The sequence below is a fragment of the Thamnophis sirtalis genome, unplaced genomic scaffold (genome assembly GCF_051295495.1).
Source record: "Thamnophis sirtalis isolate CommonGarterSnake01/CBP01778 unplaced genomic scaffold, rThaSir2_p1.2 scaffold_8, whole genome shotgun sequence".
NCBI classification, from domain to species: Eukaryota; Metazoa; Chordata; class Lepidosauria; order Squamata; family Natricidae; genus Thamnophis; species Thamnophis sirtalis.
In genome coordinates, this window is record NW_028261388.1 from 7,037,540 (window position 1) to 7,057,262 (window position 19,723).

General features: G+C 43.6%; 1 protein-coding gene across 10 annotated transcripts in view; it reads right to left on the reverse strand.

Annotated features, from left to right (window-relative positions):
* DLG2 (discs large MAGUK scaffold protein 2) overlaps positions 1–19,723 on the reverse strand; it is a 1,057,900-nt gene that overhangs the window by 182,902 nt on the left and 855,275 nt on the right. For 7 of the 10 annotated variants that reach the window (XM_087721030.1, XM_087721029.1, XM_087721034.1 and 4 more), the window contains one exon: positions 8,487–8,642. The exons of the other annotated variants lie outside the window; for them this stretch is intronic. In XM_087721030.1, coding sequence (XP_087577156.1) covers positions 8,487–8,642 — 156 coding nt within the window. The remainder of the gene's footprint in view (positions 1–8,486; positions 8,643–19,723) is intronic. 10 annotated transcript variants of the gene reach the window in all.

A 19,723-nucleotide genomic window follows, 5' to 3' on the forward strand; every position in this document is an offset into this window, starting at 1 on the left:
ACACTCAATGAAACTGGCATGAGTAAAAGACTGAAACTTACCTGATGGAGCATGTTGTGTGAATGTCACAATAAGGTACTTCTGGGCTGTGTGTTTACCCAACATGCTAGGCTAAAATGTGGGGGATTCCTTCGCAGTATTATGTATTCTATCAGCCCAGGTCGTGTGGTTGTGTATGGTTCGAGAGATACATGAATGCAGGTTGTTCAATTCAATAAACATCAGTTGTAAAAACTATAAATTGATGTGTGGTGCGTGCACATGGCTTTAAATTACTTTTATGAAAGAATCGCTATCTAAGACAGATTTCTTTTGATGCAAGAGAGAGAAAATAAAATACAGTGGTACCCTGGTACTCAACTGTTTTGAAACTCATCGAATTTGGCATTCAATGCATTTCGACGTGAAAGTTTTGACGTGGTACTCATCTTTTGTTTAGTGATCAATGCACCAGCTAGAACTTATTGGAGTTGGCTGCCTTGTATTTGTTGTGGCCCGCCAGCAGCCAATGGAGCTGGCAGCTGATTCGGACAGTGAGGAGGTTGGGGAGGAACCTGGGCCAGTCCTGGAGTCTGAGGAAGGCTCTGATGAGGGCTCTGTGTCGGAGGCAGAGAGGGGGCCAGAGCCTTCTGGCAGTTCTCAGCTGCCTTCGAACCTAGACAACAGTGAGGCAGAGGAACAGCTGGAGCCTCTTCCCAGTGTGAGCATGCGCAGAGCTGCCAGAAGAAAAGAACAGCTAAGAAATCAGGGTCGACTTGGGAGTAAAGCCACAGGTGGACGGTGAATGGACCCTCCCATAGGGAATAAAAGAGGATTAAAAGGGGAATGGGCTTTTGCAGGAAACAATTTGTTTGTTCGTTTGTTCGTTCATTCATTCATTCATTCATTCATTCATTCATTCATTCATTCATTCATTCATTCATTCATTCATTCATTCATTTCAGGAGTGTGAAGATCTGTCCGTGAATCTCAGAGACTCTGTGCCAAGTCTTTCCTTACACAGCACCTCATTTGGAAAATATTTACATGGCAGCTTTCCAAGATTGATAAGGTCTGTAGTCATAAATATTCCTTTGAAAGACTGTTTGCCAGGCCTTGCTGTATGTGAATGAGAGGAATTCACATTCGTTTAATAAAAGGGGCTTTGTTGGAACCAGGAATCTGTTTTGTGCTTTTTGGGGAACAATGTGTTCGATACTTATCATTTTTGGTAGTCATCGTGCTTCCTGGAATCAATTAATGATGAGTACTGAGGTACCACTGTATTTTGGTAAAAGTCAGACTGGACTTCTGATGGCTACAGAGAGATACTCACGTTGTGATAGAGCATAGAATGGAACAATAAGGTTGGAAGGGACCTGGGAGGTCTTCTAGTCCAACCCCCTGCTCCAGCAGGAGACCCTAGACCATACCAGATAAATTGTTGTGTCGTCTCTTCTTGAGAACCTCCAGTGTGGCTACCATTGTCTTCTTCCACAATTTTTTTTTTTAATTCCAAGTCTAATCTACAGCTCTGAAACATCCTGATGGTTTCCTGTCCAGGTATTAACGAGGGCTGCTTCGCTTTTCAACTTCAGCCAAGTTCTACTCTTAGCAAAAACATTTGTGGATTCCTGAGGCTTTTTCAAAAAATGTCAAAACCCCAAAAGCAAATTCTTCTCTTAAACCCTCCCATCTTCTTGCTATAATCTAACACAAAGTAATCTATCCCTCTCCCTCTCTCTCACACACATACACAAACTCTCTCTCTCTCTCTCTCTCTCTCTCTCTCTTTCTCTCTCTCTCTCTCTCTCCTTCCCCCTCCCTCCCTCCCTCCCTCCCCCCCCTCTCTCTGGGAGGTTTCCAAGTCAAATAGACAAATAATCTGCCATGGGGAACTTTGCAATATTGAAAGAAACTTTGGCTTAATATTTCCTATCTCAGAGGTAAAATAGGTCACTTGAAGTTGCTTGCCCATCCTTGGTTCCTCATTTCATTCAAAAATAAGGCTAGTCATTTTGAGATCTTTAGGAAGACGGGGGGAGGGGAGGGGAAGCACGCACACTGATTAAAGGCAAGTTGTCTTAAAGAAGGGAGCAATTATCATTGGTTCCACCACAAAACCGCGGTAGACTAAAGCGCGCTCGACGAAAGCGCGTACGTGACGTCATCACAGCGCGACAAAAACAGCACGCTGTGAGCGGTAAACTTAAAATTAACGCGTAAATCTAAACCTAACCCCCCCAAACCTAACCCTAAACCTAACCCTTAACCTAACGCTAAACCTAACGCTAACCCTTAACCTAACCCTAAACCTAACCCTAACGCTTAACGTAACCCTAAACCTAACCCTAACCCTTAACCTAACCCTAACCCTAACCCTAACCCTTACCTTTATGTGAATCGGCTTGCTTTAATTTTATTTTAATTTTAATTCAATTTATTTTTAATTTTATTTGTCGCACTGCTGATGACGTCACGTACGCGCTTTAATCGGGCGCGCTTTAGTGGACCGCGGTTTTGTCGTGCCACGATTATCATTATATCTCTGGCCGAAAACCCTGATGGATCAGACGGGGCCCTCGCTGCATATATGTAAATGGCATCACCACATCATTCATGCCTACTAGCTTTACGGTTCCGTGCAGATTAATTGCATGCTAAAACACAGCTATCCGTAAATATTAGAAAGAAACAGGGAACAAACAAATGAACAGCCACCAGGAGAGAACGGAATGCAGAAATAAAGGTGAGGAATGAACGAACGGAAAATTAGCATGAACTAAATGGGTGGTAGGGGATTATAGCTCACATTCAAAATCCAAATTCTGACAGAATTCTAGGCTAAGGCTCTAATTTCACCTCTGGAGATGCGACACAAACATATACCAGGAACTGCTCTTGAGATCAGTTGCATATTAAATTACAGGCAGAGAAACAAAGTCCAATTCTTTTCTTTAAGGCCTGGAAGGGTAGTTTTATGAAATCCGAGAAGGCTTCATCCCAAGGTAAACGAATAAGAATCGCTGTATTAAAGTTAGAACCCTATGCAGCCTGACTTCACCGGCGCTGTGAATATAATAACTGCCTTTCTCTAAAAAGGATGCAGATTAACAGAGTTGGAAGGGACCTTGTAGGTCATCTAGTCCAACCCTCCACCCACCCAAGCAGGGGACCCTACACGATTTCTGACAAATGGGAGTCCAGTCTCTTCTTGAAAGCCTCCAGTGATTAAGCTCCCACTATTTCCAAAGGCAACATCTGTTCCATGGGCTGGTTGTACAAGAGCCAAGGTGGCGCAGTGGTTAAATGCAGCACTGCAGGCTACTGCTAGATCAGCAGTTCAGCGGTTCAAATCTCACCGGCTCAGGGTTGACTCAGCCTTCCATCCTTCCGAGGTGGGTAAAATGAGGACCCAGATTGTTGGGGGCAATATGCTGACTCTGTAAACCGCTTAGAGAGGCCTGAAAGGCCTATGAAGCGGTATATAAGTCTACTGCTATTGCTATTGCTATTGTACTCGCTGTCAAAAAAGTTCTTCTTATTTCTCGGTTTATTTATTTATTTTATTTAAAACTTTTATATGCCGCCCAATCCCAAAGGACTCCGGGCGGCTTACAAACAGAATATAAAAAACATAAAAACAGTACAATTTAAAAATAACAATCATCCATCATAAATTCATTCTAGTCGGGGCCGGACCTCAATAGTGAGGTCAACAGCCCCAGGCCTGCTGGAACAGCCAAGTTTTTATGGCTTTCCTGAAGGCCATCAGAGTGGGTATGGTCCGGATTTCCGGGGGGAGCTGGTTCCAAAGAGTCGGAGCAGCCACCGAGAAGGCTCTCCTCCGAGGGCCTGCCAGCCGACATTGTATGGCCGAAGGCACACGAAGGAGGACCAATCTATGGGATCTTACTGGTTGAATCTCTCTTTGATCAGTTTCTATCCATTATTCCTTGTTTGGCCTTCAAGTGCTTTGGAAAATAGGTTGACCCCCTCCTCTCTGTGGCAGCCCCTCAAATATTGGAAGACTGCTATCCTGTCTCCCCTGGTCCTTCTCTTCACTAGACTAACCAGGCCCAGTTCCTGCAACCGTTCTTTGTATGTTTTAGCCTCCAGTCCCCTAATCACCTTTGTTGCTCTTCTCTGCACTTTTTCTAGCATCTCAATGCTGTGCAAAGTGATTTATGAACGTGTAAGTCTATAAAATAAGATTGAAAAACCGCTCTCTAAAACACCAGGTGGAGCTGAATGGAATCGTAATGAGAGCAGGAGAATTGTAAGAGAAAAAGATTATTGTTGAAGGAATCGCTTCCTGTTTTATTCAGCGTCGGCGGGAAGATACTAGTGAGCTGTGATAGATCGCTAGGCAGAAGAACGGAAGTCTTTTGATGATGGTTAGTTTCCTACAGGTAGGAAAGTACTTGCAGTACTGCAGGGTACTTCAGCTGACAGCTAGATGCAGTTCAGCAGTTCAAATCTCACCGGCTCAAGGTTGACTCAGCCTTCCATCCTTCCGAGGTGGGTAAAATGGGGACCCAGATTGTTGTGGACAAGGGGCTGACTACGTAAACCACTTAGAGTGGGCTGTAAAAGCACTATGAAACAGTGTATATGTCTAAGTGCTATTGCTATAGGTAACCGTAAGAAGCCATCAATATTTTGGGAGGAACAGAATTAGACCCCATTGCCATCTTTGCAATGTTTAACTGGTGCAATTCTGCCATAACTCTGTTGTTCTAAATTCTAGTGATGGGGCACCCACAACTTCTGAAGCCATGCTGTCTCACTGCTTCTATTGTTGTCCAGCATTGTGGTCTTCAGAGAAGAACGCATCATGGTAATCGTGCTTGGACCCAACGATCATCCTCTAGTTTCCTTTTTGTGGTCTTCTACCAATTGCTCCCAGAATAGGGGGCTGCTTTTCGTATTTTGCAAGGTTTGAGGAAGTTAAGAAGCAAAATGGTCCATACTTGTAGGTGGTTGAAGCATCTATTTAACCGTGGCACGACAAAACCGCGGTCCACTAAAGCGCGCCCGATTAAAGCGCGTACCTGACGTCATCAGCAGCGCGACAAATACGACCGCGGAGAAAAAAGGGCGCTTTAAAAAGCGCTTTTAAAGCAAGCCGATTCACGTAAAGCTAAGGGTTAGGTTTAGGTTTAGGGTTAGGTTAAGGGTTAGGGTTAGGTTTAGGGTTACGTTAAGCGTTAGGGTTAGGTTTAGGGTTAGGTTAAGGGTTAGCGTTAGGTTTAGCGTTAGGTTAAGGGTTAGGTTTAGGGTTAGGTTTAGGGTTAGGTTTGGGGGGTTAGGGTAAGGTTTTCGCGTTAATTTTAACTTTACCGCTCACAGCGTGATGTTTTCGTCGCGCTGTGATGACGTCAGGTACGCGCTTTCGTCGAGCGCGCTTTAGTCTACCGCGGTTTTGTGGTGGAACCCTATTTAACATCTTAAAGCTGCCAGTTCAGCTCATCCAGTTTTAACACTTGGCCATTGGGAATTCTGTACAAAGAATAGCAGGCTCCTGAAGACATTGGGGCATCCATCTTTTAGAACAAAGTCTTCCAAAGAACTCTCTAATCCTGGATTGTGGCAGCAAGAGTAATGGGAGAAGACCAAATAGAAATATTGTGGAGAAAAGCAACAAAGATGATTAAGGGACTGGAGGCTAAAACATATCACGAATGGTTGCAGGAACTGGGTATGTCTAGTTTAATGAAAAGAAGGACCAGGGGAGACATGATTGCAGTCTTCCAATATCTCAGGGGTTGCCACACAGAAGAGGGAGTCAAGCTATTCTCCAAGGCACCTGAGGGTAAGACATGAAGCAATAAATGGAAACCAATCAAGGAGAGAAGCAACCTAGAACTAAGGAGGAGTTTCCTGACAGTTAGAACAATTAATCAGTGGAATGACTTGCCTCCAGAAGTTGAGGGAGCTCCAACACTGGAGGTTTTAAAGAAAAGATTGGACAGGCATTTGTCCGGAATAGAAGAGGGTCTCCTTCTTGAACAAAAGGGTTGGACTAGAAGAACTTCAAGGTCCCTTTTAATTCTGTTATTCTGAAAATAAATGTCACTGTTCAATAAAAGATTTCTGGAAGCATATCTAGAGACTTTGGTGGTGCTCTCTCTTATTTAGACCTCCACACACTAGAAGACACGGTGTTCAAAATTATCTGCCCATTCTCCATGAGCTCTCTGTACCGTCCACATGCAGACATCCTACATGCTGAATTCCACCTTCTATCAGTCATGCGAAGGAGCCAAAACAGAAACCTGTCACATTTGACAGGAGAATTAGTGATCTCATCTCTAACTGTGGTTAAAGGCAAAGGTAAGCTTCTGCTAGGTTGGCAGAAGCTGGGACAAGTAATGAGAGCTCAATCCGTTAAGCGGCACTAGGGATTCAAACTGCCCAACTGCCGATCTTTCTGATCGACGAGCTCAGCGTCTTAGCCGCCGAGCCACCGCGTCCTTCTAACTGTGGTTATTATCTCTAAGCTAAAAAGACACTTTAATCTCAGATACAAAATACGGAAGATGGTGGATCTCACTCTGCCAGGGATGCTGGAACAAAAGCCAACTGGCTGGAAAGGAAGAAGCCATCAATATTAATATGATAAAAGTATAAACAGAAGTAAAATGAAAGAATGGTGCAAGCAAAGGGAATACATCTATTTTAAAAAAAACAACAACAATTAAAACTGAAACAAGCCTGCATCAAAGCAAGTTTTAAAAAAAAGTCTATTTACACAGAGGTGGTATTCAGCCGGTTCGGACTAGTTTGCCCTAACTGGTAGTGGAAATTCGGGGGGTGGGGGGCGCCCACCTGCCCCGGCTCAATGCCGTCCTATTTAGGCACATTTTCAAGCCAAAGGGCATGCGTGGAAGGCCGAGCGCACTCACATTTGTGAACTAGTAGGGAAAGTAAGTGAATACTACCCCTGTAATACATAGCAACGGCCCTTGTTTATATGTCAGCTGTGATAGTGATGACAATGGAGGAAGCTCTCTGATACCTACAGTATATGAGCATTAGCATTTTGGCAGGTTTTCATTGGGAAGGCGATGCTTCTTAATCTACGTGATCCCATCTTCTCCCAAAGAGAAGTTCCCCTGTCCTAAGGAGGTCCATCTGGTGGGACCAAGAAGAAGGGCTTTCTCGGTGGTGGCTCCCTCCTTGGGGATCATCTCAGCAGAAATAAGATTGGCTCCGACTTTGCAAGGCCCTGGCTTTGCTAATAGGCCTGGGGAACCCAGAGTTTGATGGAGCCCATCAATTGGTTTGACTGTTGTCACCAGGGATGGTGGGATGGTTCTTGTTTTTTTATTGTTTTTTTTTAATATGAGATTTTTTTTGGGGGGGGGGGTCTTTGTAAGTCACCCAGGGTCATTGAGAGTGAGTTGGGAGGCCCTATAGAACATGGAGTTGGAAGAGACCTTGGAGTCTTCTAGTCCAACCCCCTGTTCGAGCAGGAGATCCTTTTACCACCTTAGACAAATGGTTGTTCAGTCTCTTTTTGAAAGCATCCAGTGATGGAGCACCCACAACTTCTGAAGGCTCCACTGGTTGATTGTTCTCACCGTTAGGAAATTTCTCCTTAGTTCTAGCTTCTCTCCTTGGTTAGAAAATATGAATGTTCTTAACTAAAATTAAATAAATCTACATGTGTATTGATTTAGTCTTCATCTGCTACTTAGTGGAGCAATAACAGTCTAAAGCCATAATCTTAGATACACATGAGAAGATGACTCATTTGTGGAAGAATGGAGGTCTACCAAGGTTCTCTCCCCCACTTTCGGAACTCTCTCTACCACTGAATCCCTTGTATCTTAAAAAAAAAAAACCACCCTTATTTCCTTATTGCTCATGTCTCCTCCGTCCATCTTTCATTTATGAGCCCTAGAACATAGCCAGATGATTGACCTTCAGGCCACAATACTCTGCCTGAAAGGTTCGTAACCAAACCACCCAGAGGTAGGCGAATGGTAGAAGACTCCAACTTGAATCGACAAAAATCTATGGAAGGCTCCAACTTGAACCTTCCGTAGACGTGAAAAGTTCTTTAAAGGGCCGCCTCTTTCGGAGGTGTTAACCAGTGGTGGGTTTCAATTTATTTTACTACCGGTTCTCTCGTGCACATGCACAGAAGCGTCCGGGTGGGTGGGCGGAGCCTCCCGCCACTGCCGCTACTGGTTCATCCGATCCAGGGCAAACCAGCAGAAACCCACTTTTGGTGTCACCCCAGAGTTAAGATATCCAATTCCACGTAATTGCAACTTCCCACCTTCGGTAGGGTCCCACCCCAAAGGGCTCAGATGCCACCAGGGGCTCCCAGCTCTCCAGACTGAACTCTCTTGATTGGAGAGATGGTGTTTGTTTGGTGTTTCCTCATCAATCAAGAGAGAGCGTCTCGGAGAGGCGGGCGTACAGCGTCTCGTCTGCCCTTACGTGACACCCATGCATGCTCACATGTGGAAACGAGGAATAAGCACATGCAGTACCTGATGATTTCAGAGTCAGGGAGCAGGCCTATGTGGTAGTGGGGGTAGGGAGCTGAAAGGAGGAAGCTTTTGTCACACTCGACAGGGGAATAATGCCTAGGAGAAGGTGGCTTATCACAGAATTTGTTCACAGTGCTGTAAACGGGTTCAGGAGGCCTGGTGGTAACAGAGAGACGAAAAACAGAGATTAGGCTTCTTTCGACATGCATCGATCGCACAGCTAACTGTATTCGGAGGCATGCAAAGAAGGTGGACAAGAGAAAGGGTTAGATACACAGAACTCCTGCCAAGTGGCGGCAATGCTAGTCACAACCATTGAGAGCGCAAAACGCACAGTACTGTATACGAGACAGCCAGAGGAAAGGAGAAACTGGTGACACGACGGTGGTTAGAACATTCAGAATCTTAGCTTGCCGGCTGGGCTCAGAGCTTCCTTCTTACCTTCTGGAACCCAAGAGAAGAAGGTTTATCATCCCCACCCCGAAATTTCTTTGCTTCACCAAGTGCATTTAAACTGAAAAGTTAGACACAGAGCTTTAGCAGCCAAGGAAGAAAATTAGGAACACACCATGAGGAGTCAACAGCGCGGATTGGCGTTCGGTCATCCGAATTTCGGAAGGCTCTCGAGTAGTACATTTTATGGGTGATGCACTCACAGGTTGTGGCCAACTGACACATAGATGAATCCATTCTCTACCGTGGCTCATGGTTTTGAGGAGAGTATAAGGATACGTGAGGTCAAACAGGTCCAGAGCTGGCCTGTGAAGACGGTAGACTGGGTCATTGAGGATAGACCCATGGTACAGTTGTAGAACAATTCTTCTCTAGAAAAGGAACAGGCTACGGTAGAACCAGGACATCATTTCCCAATGCTTAGAATGGATAAGGATTGAAATGAACAGTATCGAACGTCAACTCCTCTTCTGCAGGCAACAAAAGTGAAATATTATTATCCTTTTAAACTAAAGGTTTTTTTTTTAATCTTGGCTTTAGAAGGGGCCAGGTAAAAACATGGTATCTGACACCACAGTAGCAGATGACATTCATCTGCTTGGGACAGGATTCATGATTTCAACCAGAAACTTAAATGGTGAAGACCAGAACATCTGTTACATTGGGCTACCAGACTTGGGTTGTAAACATCTGGATATCTAGCCCCTCCAATTTAATATCCGTAAGTACATCATATCTACATAATTTGGGAATAAAATATAAATATGTATAAAGGGGATACTGAGATGTGTACCAACATCCCTGGTCAACAAAGTTGATTTTTGAAGTCTCGTCCCAGTGTGTTTGTATCTGGACAGGATGGGGTAGATTCAGACTCGACCCTAGCAACGTTGAGTGGCTGTGGGTATTCGGACCACTCTGAAGTGAACATTTTCTATTTTCCATTGGGACTTGTACACAATTTGGAGCTCTCCCCTGGACTTGCAGCTCCTGCTTGAAGAGAAAGTGGTAGCTGGCGTAGGAAACCGTTTGGATGGATCCATCCTCTATCCACAAACTGTTTCTGGACTGGGAGGCCCTCCAAACAGCCACGGAGGCGCTGTAGATGTGGATCTCAGACGTGGACAACTGCACCTCAGAATGTGGACTACTGCAATGTGTTCTAGGTGAGGCGGCCCTTGAACACAGCTCAGAAGCTGTCGCTGGTCCAGAATGCAGAGCCATAGGTGTTTGAACCTGTGACCCGACAAATGCGCGCACAACAAAAGCGTGCCGATAAAACCGCGGCGCTAAAACCGCAACATCATCAACATGACAACAGCACGCTGACAGAAGCGTGATTTAAGTTAAGGTAAGGGTTAAGGTAAGGGTTAGGTTTAGGGTTAGGTTTAGGGTTAGGGGTAGGTTTAGGGTTAGGTTTAGGGTTAGGTTTAGGGTTAGGTTTAGGGTTAGGGTTAGGTTTAGGTTTACAGCACGCTTCTGTCGCCGTGCTGTTGTTGCCGCGCTTCAGTGCTCATTCGTCGGCGCGCTTTAGAACTCGCGCTTTTGTCGTTCGCCCTTTTGTCGGTGAACCGTTTGAACCTTTGCTTTGTGAGCTCTACTGCTTACGGTAGACTTCCAGGTGCCATTCAAGGTCCCTTATAAAGTTTTCTATGATTTATAGGACTTGGCTAACCACTCTCCCTGTAGTGTCTGCCCATAGCAATACCACTTGGACTTATACACCGCTTCACAGTGCTTTACAGCCCCCTTCTAAGCAGTTTACAATCCTCTCCTTCATTTTCCAAAGTTCAAAGGACTTTTTGGAAACGCAGGATTGAGAACAAACAAACAGGGCTGATTTCCCCCCCCCAAGAGAGTTTGAATGAAAGTGCCAAGGACCCTCTGGTCCAAGGAAGTAACCTTGCATTTTAATTTTTTCAATTAAATGATGGCATTTATGTTGTTTATGATGGAGTCTAAATTGTGTCTATCAGAGGAAATGCTCGGAGGATATTATACACACTGGGATTTACTTCAGTGGGTTTATCGTTTCAATAGTCCGCAGCAATCATCATCAAAGGATAGAAAGTTGTACAACTTCATTTTAATCTGTCAGGCAGCCATTCAATCATCCATCCTATTTTGTTTAACTTCCCTTGAACTTTTATTAAAAGCTACCGTCACAAATTTTATTCACAGAATGTAGATTTGGGAAGAATTTTACTCTTATCTTCTCAACAAGAAGAACATTTTTTGTTATTCAACCTTCTTCAACCCAATGTCCTCTTTTGTTCTTTAAAAAAAAAATTTTTTTGGCATACCAAGTATCAACTCATAAAGTTGCCATGGTGAGGAAAGGGGGAGAAGCGCATTCCACGCATACCTTCGGCTAGAGTCGGATCTCAGATTGCTACAGCAGGCTTGTTAGGAGTGCACCTCATTGGAGAATGTGATTTATGACACAGACTGAGGGGAGGGAAGGAACGGGGTAAAGTTCAGCCATAATTCAAATGAGGCTTAGATCTGACTGCAATAGGATATTGCCGAAACGGGGCTTCTAATAAATGACTGGTTTTCTTTTGAAACTTGGCTCGAGGCTCATGAATCAATCATGAATCTTTCGGAAACCTGACACACACCCTTTGTGAATATTAATTCAAGTAGGTTCAAAATATTTTACAAGACACTAAGTTGGGGAAATCCGACTTCATGTGATCTTGATTCTATCCTTTTAAGGCAACCTAGGACTGTGTTGGCTTTTTTGGTGGCTGAAGTACCCTGCTGGCTCATAAATTTTATCATTGGTAGTCTCACATCCAATTATCATTGGTGGTCTCACATCCAATTACTAACCAGACCTGGCCCTGCTATGATTCTTACTCCACACCAGAATTTCCAACTATTTCTAGAGCGGATTTTCAACTTGTATAGTGTATACAATACAGGGAGTCCTCAATTTACAACCACAATTGAGACCAAAATTTATGTGGCTAAATGATAAATTTGTCAAGTGAGTTTTGTTCCATTTCACAACCTTCCTTGCCACATTTGTTATGTGAATCATCATTATCATCTTCATTTAACACCCCCCCCCTAATCCCTTGTGGGTTGGAGTCTGGGCAACTGAATGGAGCTAGCAGAGTGTTTTAGTGGCCGGATGTCCTTCCTGTCGCCAATGTGGAGGTTTCCCCCCCCCCCCAGCAGATATATTCTCATTGTGCCCAGAGAGAAAAATATCTGCCTCTAGCTAGGATCGAACTCACAGCCTCCTGATTGTGAGGCGAGAGCGCCACCTCTAGACCACTCACCGCTCTCTACATTTGTTATGTGAATCGCCATGTTAATTTAATAACACTGGGACACTGCAACTGTCATAAATATGAACCAGTTGTCAAGCATGCAAATGTAAACCACGTGACCATGGAGATGCTGCATTGGTCATAAGTGTGAAAAATGGTCATAAGTCACTTTTTCAGGGCCGTTGCAACTTCAAACAGTCACTAAGTGAACTGTTGTAAGCCGAGGACTGCCTGCATTGGGAGATATGCAAAACAAAGTGATATATCTAAATAGGTTTACACAATGCTCTCTCATCAGAAATGTTATGGGTTTGATCATTATCATTTTGTGGTATAATAGAAAAGCAGAGTGCTGTTTAGCTGGTTTCATTTAAAATCTGAAATTTAATGATGCTTGACCTTTTTTCATACAGTATGGTCAATGCCAACAGCCAATTCCTTCAATGGTGCTGAATAGTTTTGAGAGCCACCGGGTTTCCCCGAAAATAAGACAGGGTCTTATTTTTTTAGTCCCCCGAAATAAGCCCTTGGCCTTATTTTTGGGGAGGACTTATTATTTTTGATGTACAGGAGGCAGCGAGTGGGGTCACCTCATGGCTGCTGCTGTGTTGCAATATTTTTGGGGAGGGCTTATACAAATATATACAATAGCAGAGTTGGAAGGGACCTTGGAGGTCTTCTAGTCCAACCCGCTCCCTAGGCAGGAAACCCTACACCACTTCAGACAAATGGCTATCCAACATCTTCTTAAAGATTTCCAGTGTTGGAGCATTCACAACTTCTCGATGCAACTTGTTCCACTGATTAATTGTTCTAACTGTCAGGAAATTTCTCCTCAGTTCTAAGTTGCTTCTCTCCTTGATCAATTTCCACCCATTGCTTCTTGCTCTGCCCTCAGGTGCTTTGGAGAATAGTTTGACTCCCTCTTCTTTGTGGCAGCCCCTGAGATATTGGAAGACTGCTATCATGTCTCCCCTAGTCCTTCTTTTCATTAAACTAGACATGCCCAGTTCCTGCAACCGTTCTTCATATGTTTTAGTCTCCAGTCCCCTAATCATCTTTGTGGCTCTTCTCTGCACTCTTTCCAGAGTCTCCACATCTTTTCTACATTGTGGCGACCAAAACTGAATGCAGTATTCCAAGGGTGTCCTTACCAAGGCATTATAAAGTGGTATTAACACTTATTTTAGCGCATATTCGCTCAAAAGCCCAATTGGGCTTAATTATCCGGGGAGGTCTTATTTTCGGGGAAACAGGGTAGCCACTTAGTGCCAGGATGTGTGCAAATTAAAAAAAAATTCAAGATGGTAGTCATAAAACCATTTCCTTTCTTGTGCGGTTCCTGAATGTTAAAAAGGAGAGAGATAACTATCCTGTGGACTCCTCTCGTGACTTTTTGACTTCTACATGGAGGCCGCTGTGAACAGACCATGCGTGATACCCTGAGCTAAGAAACTCAATTCGTTGTCTGTATCTGGCGTTGCGTCCTCCATTTTCTACGGGTTTTTAAACCAAGCTTGATCTGGATCCAAAATGGCTCCCATTTGTAGCTTCCCAGAAATGGTAGCATACAGGATACTGTAGCTAAGATTTGGTGGGCCTTTAGCTAGCCGCATTCAGGGATTGTTTCATATTTGGATAACACAGAAAGCCATAACATTTGGTCGAGAAGCTATAAAACTGCAGAAGGCTCTGTAAAATAAAAAGTGGGCTGTAAGACATCATAAAGCCCGAATTCATTAATTGTGCCTTTTAGCTCCCTGTAATACAGTGCGCCCCCAATGTTTGGGGCACCGATTCTGTAAAGAGAGGTTTTTCCTCTGCGGACAGGAGCAGCTGTGGTTTCAGGTGCTTCAAATGAGGCTTCGCTTGTCTGTGTGGCCCGGTTTGTGGCATGTTGGGGAACGGTGCCGATCTACGGACCGGGAGTTGGGGACCCCTGCTGTAATACACTGCGCAGAGATAGAATTGTGCAGCCTAAAAACACTCTGAGGATAGTAGATCAAATCCAGGTATTGTCTGGATCTGACAGGTGAGAATATTTGTAGCTCGGGGTTGAAATGAGGGGTCCTTGGTGCTCTTGGAGTTTGGTTATTTTCTTGCAGATATTTTATGACCCAAACTAGGTAACATAATTCCTGATGCTGAAGTTGGTGCCCTGATGATGTTACCTAATTTGGGGAATGAAACTGTTTTGGTCCGCAGCCGGCCTGCAGAGCTGGCAGCAGATTCAGACAGTGAGGAAGTTGGGGGGGAACATGGGCCAGTCCTGGAGTCTGGGGAAGGCTCTGATGAGGGCTCCGTGTCGGAGGCAGAGAGGAGGCCAGGGCCGTCCAACAGCTATCAGATGCCTTCACAGTCAGACATCAGTGAGGCAGATGAACAGCTGGAGCCTGTTCCCAGTGTGCGCATGCACAGAGTTGCCAGGAGAAGGAACAAGGGTCGGCTTGGGAGGAAGGCCACAGGTGGACGATGAATGGCCCCTCCCAGAGGAAATAAAAGAGGAGCGAAAGGGGAGTGGAGTTTGCAGGAGACAATTAATTGGTTCATGACTCTCTGAGATTCCTTGCCAAGTTTTGCAGATATCGGTCTGGCAGCTCTCCAAGCCAAATAAGGTCTGTGACTGTACATCCTCCCTTGAAAGACTTTGCTGGATGTGAATGAGCAGAATTCACAGTCAATTAATAAAAGAGGTTTTTGTCGGGGCGAGGAATTTGCTTCATGCTCTCGCGGAGCCTCGGTCAGAACAGAAACTCTTCAAGAAAGCAAAAAAGCTCAGAGAGACCAAGGGCCCCCGTGGAGCATTTATAACACCAATTTCAAACATCATAAAACTAGTAAGCAAAACTAGTGAAAAAGCAGGTACACCTCTCCAAACTCTAAGATTATTTTTTTTCCTATACGAAGCCAACATTTTCCTCCTTTATTATAAAAAGATCTTTATGAAAAGATTTGGCAGTTTGGCAGTTTTTGATAGTTTTAAAATGTAGCTTTTTCAATTTTGGGGGGGGTCTTTTAGTGACCTTTTAGTCCCTTGCATCAGGGTGGAGTTGAGGCAACTGAATGAAGCTGGGTGTTTACTGGCCAGATTGCCCTTCCTGTCACCAATCAGGAGTTTGCAGCAGGCATTTTCTCATTGTGCCCGGAGAGAGAAATATCTGCTGTTACCTAGGATTGAACTCACAGCATTTTGATTGTGCTAGGCCACTGTACCACTCCTCAGCTTTTTCAAATGCATGAGGTTATTGGGTTGTTTCTTTTTTTTTACATTTCAGCAGGGAGAAGATGGCAAATCCTTCTCGAACCGAGCAAAGAGGAGGAACACAATTTCTAACCTTGACCCGTGGGCCTGAGCTCATGGCACTGCCCATTCCTCCCGTGAATTGGATAAGATGGGGACGCAGGTTAAGAAAGTCGAAGGAAAATATTTCAGCAGAATATTTGTGGGGCGGAAAGAGCAGGGATCGAGAGCCTGTATCTTTCTAGATTGCAGGGCTGAGTGGCAAAATTGTAGATCAGTTAAAACAAATCTTTATTATGCTAATAGAGCAATATAAGGGTGGTGAAGCTAAAAGCTAAAGGTTCCCCTCGCACATATGTGCTAGTCGTTCCCGACTCTAGGGGGCGGTGCTCATCTCCGTTTCAAAGCCGAAGAGCCAGCGCTGTCCGAAGACGTCTCCATGATCATATGGCCGGCATGACTAAAGGCCGAAGATGCAGGGAACGCTGTTACCTTCCCACCAAAGGTGGTTCCTATTTTTCTACTTGCATTTTTTACATGCTTTCGAACTGCTAGGTTGACAGAAGCTGGGACAAGTCACGGGAGCTCACTCCGTTACGCGGCGCTGGGGATTTGAACCGCCGACCTTTCTGATCGACAAGCTCAGCGTCTTAGCCACCGAGCCACCGTATCCCACGTAGGTAAGATTAAATGCTTTTGAAAAGATGGCTAGTTAGTTATACCGCAGACAAAGCAGCGGGAGTGGGGGGGGGGCAAAGGGGAATGATAAAACATGTTGGGGAATTGTAGACCGTTATATGATTTGGTTACAATTTTCGCGTTTTCCCACGAGATGACCAGTGTGCAGAGGACAAAAACGAAAGGCGTTAAGGAAGTCATTGCAAAAAAGAAAAGAAAAAGGATAAGCAATATTTCAAGAGCGATCCCGTATTATTTTATCCACAACCAAAGCACTTTCAAAGACCATGCAGCTGCTCAATTCATTGCTTTTATTGCGATTCACACAAGTACAACGCATTTGTTACATTTCATGGTTAAAGAAATTACATAACAAATGCAAACCCCCCCCACCACACCCCACCACTCCTCCCCCCCAACCCACCCACCCCTTCCCTCAGCATCTGAAACTGTTCTCCCAATTCCGATGCGTACACAGTTGTCTTTTAATGCCAAACATTTAATTTTACATTCTCAAGCACATCCTGAGACAAAAGTTTCACTTTATTTCATACAAAAAATTTGTCCATACCGGTCAACAGAAATGCAAATGGCTGCTGGGCGTATTTCTTTTCTGCTACATATTTACAGTAATTTGACCGCCCTATTTCAAAACTTTATTTCAACTTATTTGACCTTCTGCAGACTGGACCTGCAAAAGCACATTTGAACAAACTCCAAATCAATCCCCCAAAAGTATTTCGACTTCAGTTTACGTATTAGGCTAAGAGCGGTTATGAAGGGGTTATAAAAATATAAGCAAGGCTGTGAGTTCACATGTTTAAGGACTAAAAAAAAAGCAAGTCTAAAAATGGCTTGAAGTAGTGGAGGAATAAAGAAAAAATATATACGAAACAATGTAGTTAACGATCAGCAAAAGGGAACTTCAGTATTTCCTGTGGGGAAAAAAATCTTTCTTTGCACCAAAAATAAACCTCATTCATTAATAACATTTCCTCTACTGGTTTGAATCTAATTCAGATAGACATGTACCACGGATGTTAATGAATTTGTCCTTAGAATGAATAAAGTTAGATTTGACTGATTCTCATTACAAATCCAACCAGGATGCTTTTCAAAATACTGTCACTATTTAAAAACTGGGCCAAATTAATAATTTTGGAAACAAGCAGACATGAGCTAAATATGTTGCTTCTTCTAATCTTTTTTTAAGAGTAGAAAAACCAAAGGGTTTCTCCCAACTTGGTTTTTCCTATTTATCTGTTTAATTAATCTCATTGTATTGATTTTCCACAATTACACTTAGGTCTAAAGTTTTATCTCTCTCTTGTTACTTCCCACTTAAATTAATCTTTTAATGCTTTATTTGTTCTCAGGTTTTGCTGTGAAGTTATTTTTGCTTGTCTTCTATTTTTTTCCAAGAGGTGGCATTTAATTGGTCGTTTTTGCTTGGGGTTTTATTTTTGTTCTAGTGAGCAAATCTTCTCTGAAACAAGCTTAGAATCACAAAGGTGCTTTTTTCAAGAGGCAATTGGATTTTCTGGTTTTTCTTTGAAGACGTTTCTCTTCTCATCAGTGGTGGGATTCAGCCGGTTCGCACCTATTCGGGAGAATCGGTTGGTAACTTTCTAAGCAGTTCGGAGAACCGGTTGTTGGAAGAAATCTCATTTTGTTTTTCCCCACTTTACAGGGCTAATCCTGTAAGGAAGGCAGGAAGGAAACATTCTGGTGTTGTTTCTGGCCTCATCTTTATTGCTCTGCTTACAGAAACTGCCTCTCCAGTTAATCCTTATTGCATTGTAACAGCTAAGGTGAAGCGCCCATCAATGTGAGTGATGTTGAGTTGGCCATGCCCACCCAGTAACATGACCACCAAGCCCCACCTACCCAGCTGGTGATTAGGGCATAGAACCGGTTGTTAAATTATTTGAATCCCACCACTGCTTCTCATCCAAGAAGCTTCTTCAGCTCTGAAGCTTCCTCACCATCCAGTCGGAGTTGAAGAAGCTTCTTGGATGAGAAGAGAAACGCCTTCAAAGAAAGTCCATTTGCCTCTTGAAAAACCACCTTTGGGACAACGATGACCTGGATGATGGAGAATCTTCATAGACAAGATCTTGGAATGTTATCGTACACAGAGAGATCCAAAGATACGCACACAGAGACAGAGGCACCAGAGTTTCTTTCAAATAAAATTCTAAAAATCTCTCTCTGACAATTTTTCCTAGTTTTAAGATACTAACAACTAAAAGTGTACTTCCACTGGCATGGCGAATTTAGGCATTTGCAAACAAAATCGTAAATAGTAACATTTTACCTATAACTTTTTAAAGTTTCAATCGGAATGTAACTCATGCAAACAACTGCTTTAAACTTAACTTAAGCCACTTTAAACTTGTAAAAAAAATTATAAACAGGTTTTTGTCTGGAATATCTTCTCCGATTCAGTTGTCGCAGTGGCTAACTTTCAGAGTTTTAATTCTGATTTAACTTCTGTGGACCTCACCCCATATTTTCGAGCTTCCTATGGGGGCATCCGTAAGTGCCCTAATGTGGTTATGATCCCTGTCACATTTTATTTTATTTTCATTTTGCTCGTTCAAATTTGCAACTTTCATTTGAGAGATAAATAGAAATAAAACAAATAAATGTTGCTAACATAAAATTAAACAAAAAAATACCATCACAACATGTAGAAATAGTAGAAAACCGAACAGCAGTGGTACATAAACTCGGTTGCAGAAAATGCGACTTCAGCAACAGAAGGGTCAATGCCTGGAATGCACTACCTGATTCTGTGGTTACATCCTCAAACCTCCCACAGCTTCAACCTTAAACTGCCTACTGTTGATCTCACCCCATTCCTAAGAGGGGCATGCATAAGCCCACCAAGGTGCCTACCATCCCTGTTCCACTGTCCCCATTTATTTGTACCCATTTCTTGTCTTCTTATTCATGTTTATTCTTATTCCTGTTATCTTGTACATGAGTGACAAACTAAATAAATAAACTAAATAATAAAACAAAACATTCTCGGACATACAACAGGATCTGGTTTCAATGAGGGCCAATATGCACCTGAAAACGACACCAAGCCTTTGACTCAGAATTCCCAAACAATAGGCATTATGAATGCAAGGTTAATAAACTTCTTGCGGCTTCCGAAAAAAATGTGGTTGGCTCATTGTAAAAAATAAATAAATCAGGGAAATCAGACGACCCAGTCAGTTCAAATGTGAATAAAGATTTATTGCAAGCTTAAGCTCTCTACAAGAATCTATTCGAGCAAATTAGCAGTAGATAAGAGTCACAGAAATTCAAGATGATCTGGATTTAGATCTCTTGTGGATGCACGAAGGGGTGGGATTCAGCTGGTTCAGACTGGTTCGGGTGAACCAGATGCTAATTTTACATATGATTCGCCGAACCGGAAGTTGCAGGGACTGGCTGACCCCTCCTACTCATCCCACCCCTTCCAGGAATCTCCACATGGCCCGTTTGCATGCCACATAAGTGCAGGGCTCACACAGAGGCTCTGGGAGGGTGAAAAATGCCCCCCCCCAGAAGTTCCAGATGTCCGGAAA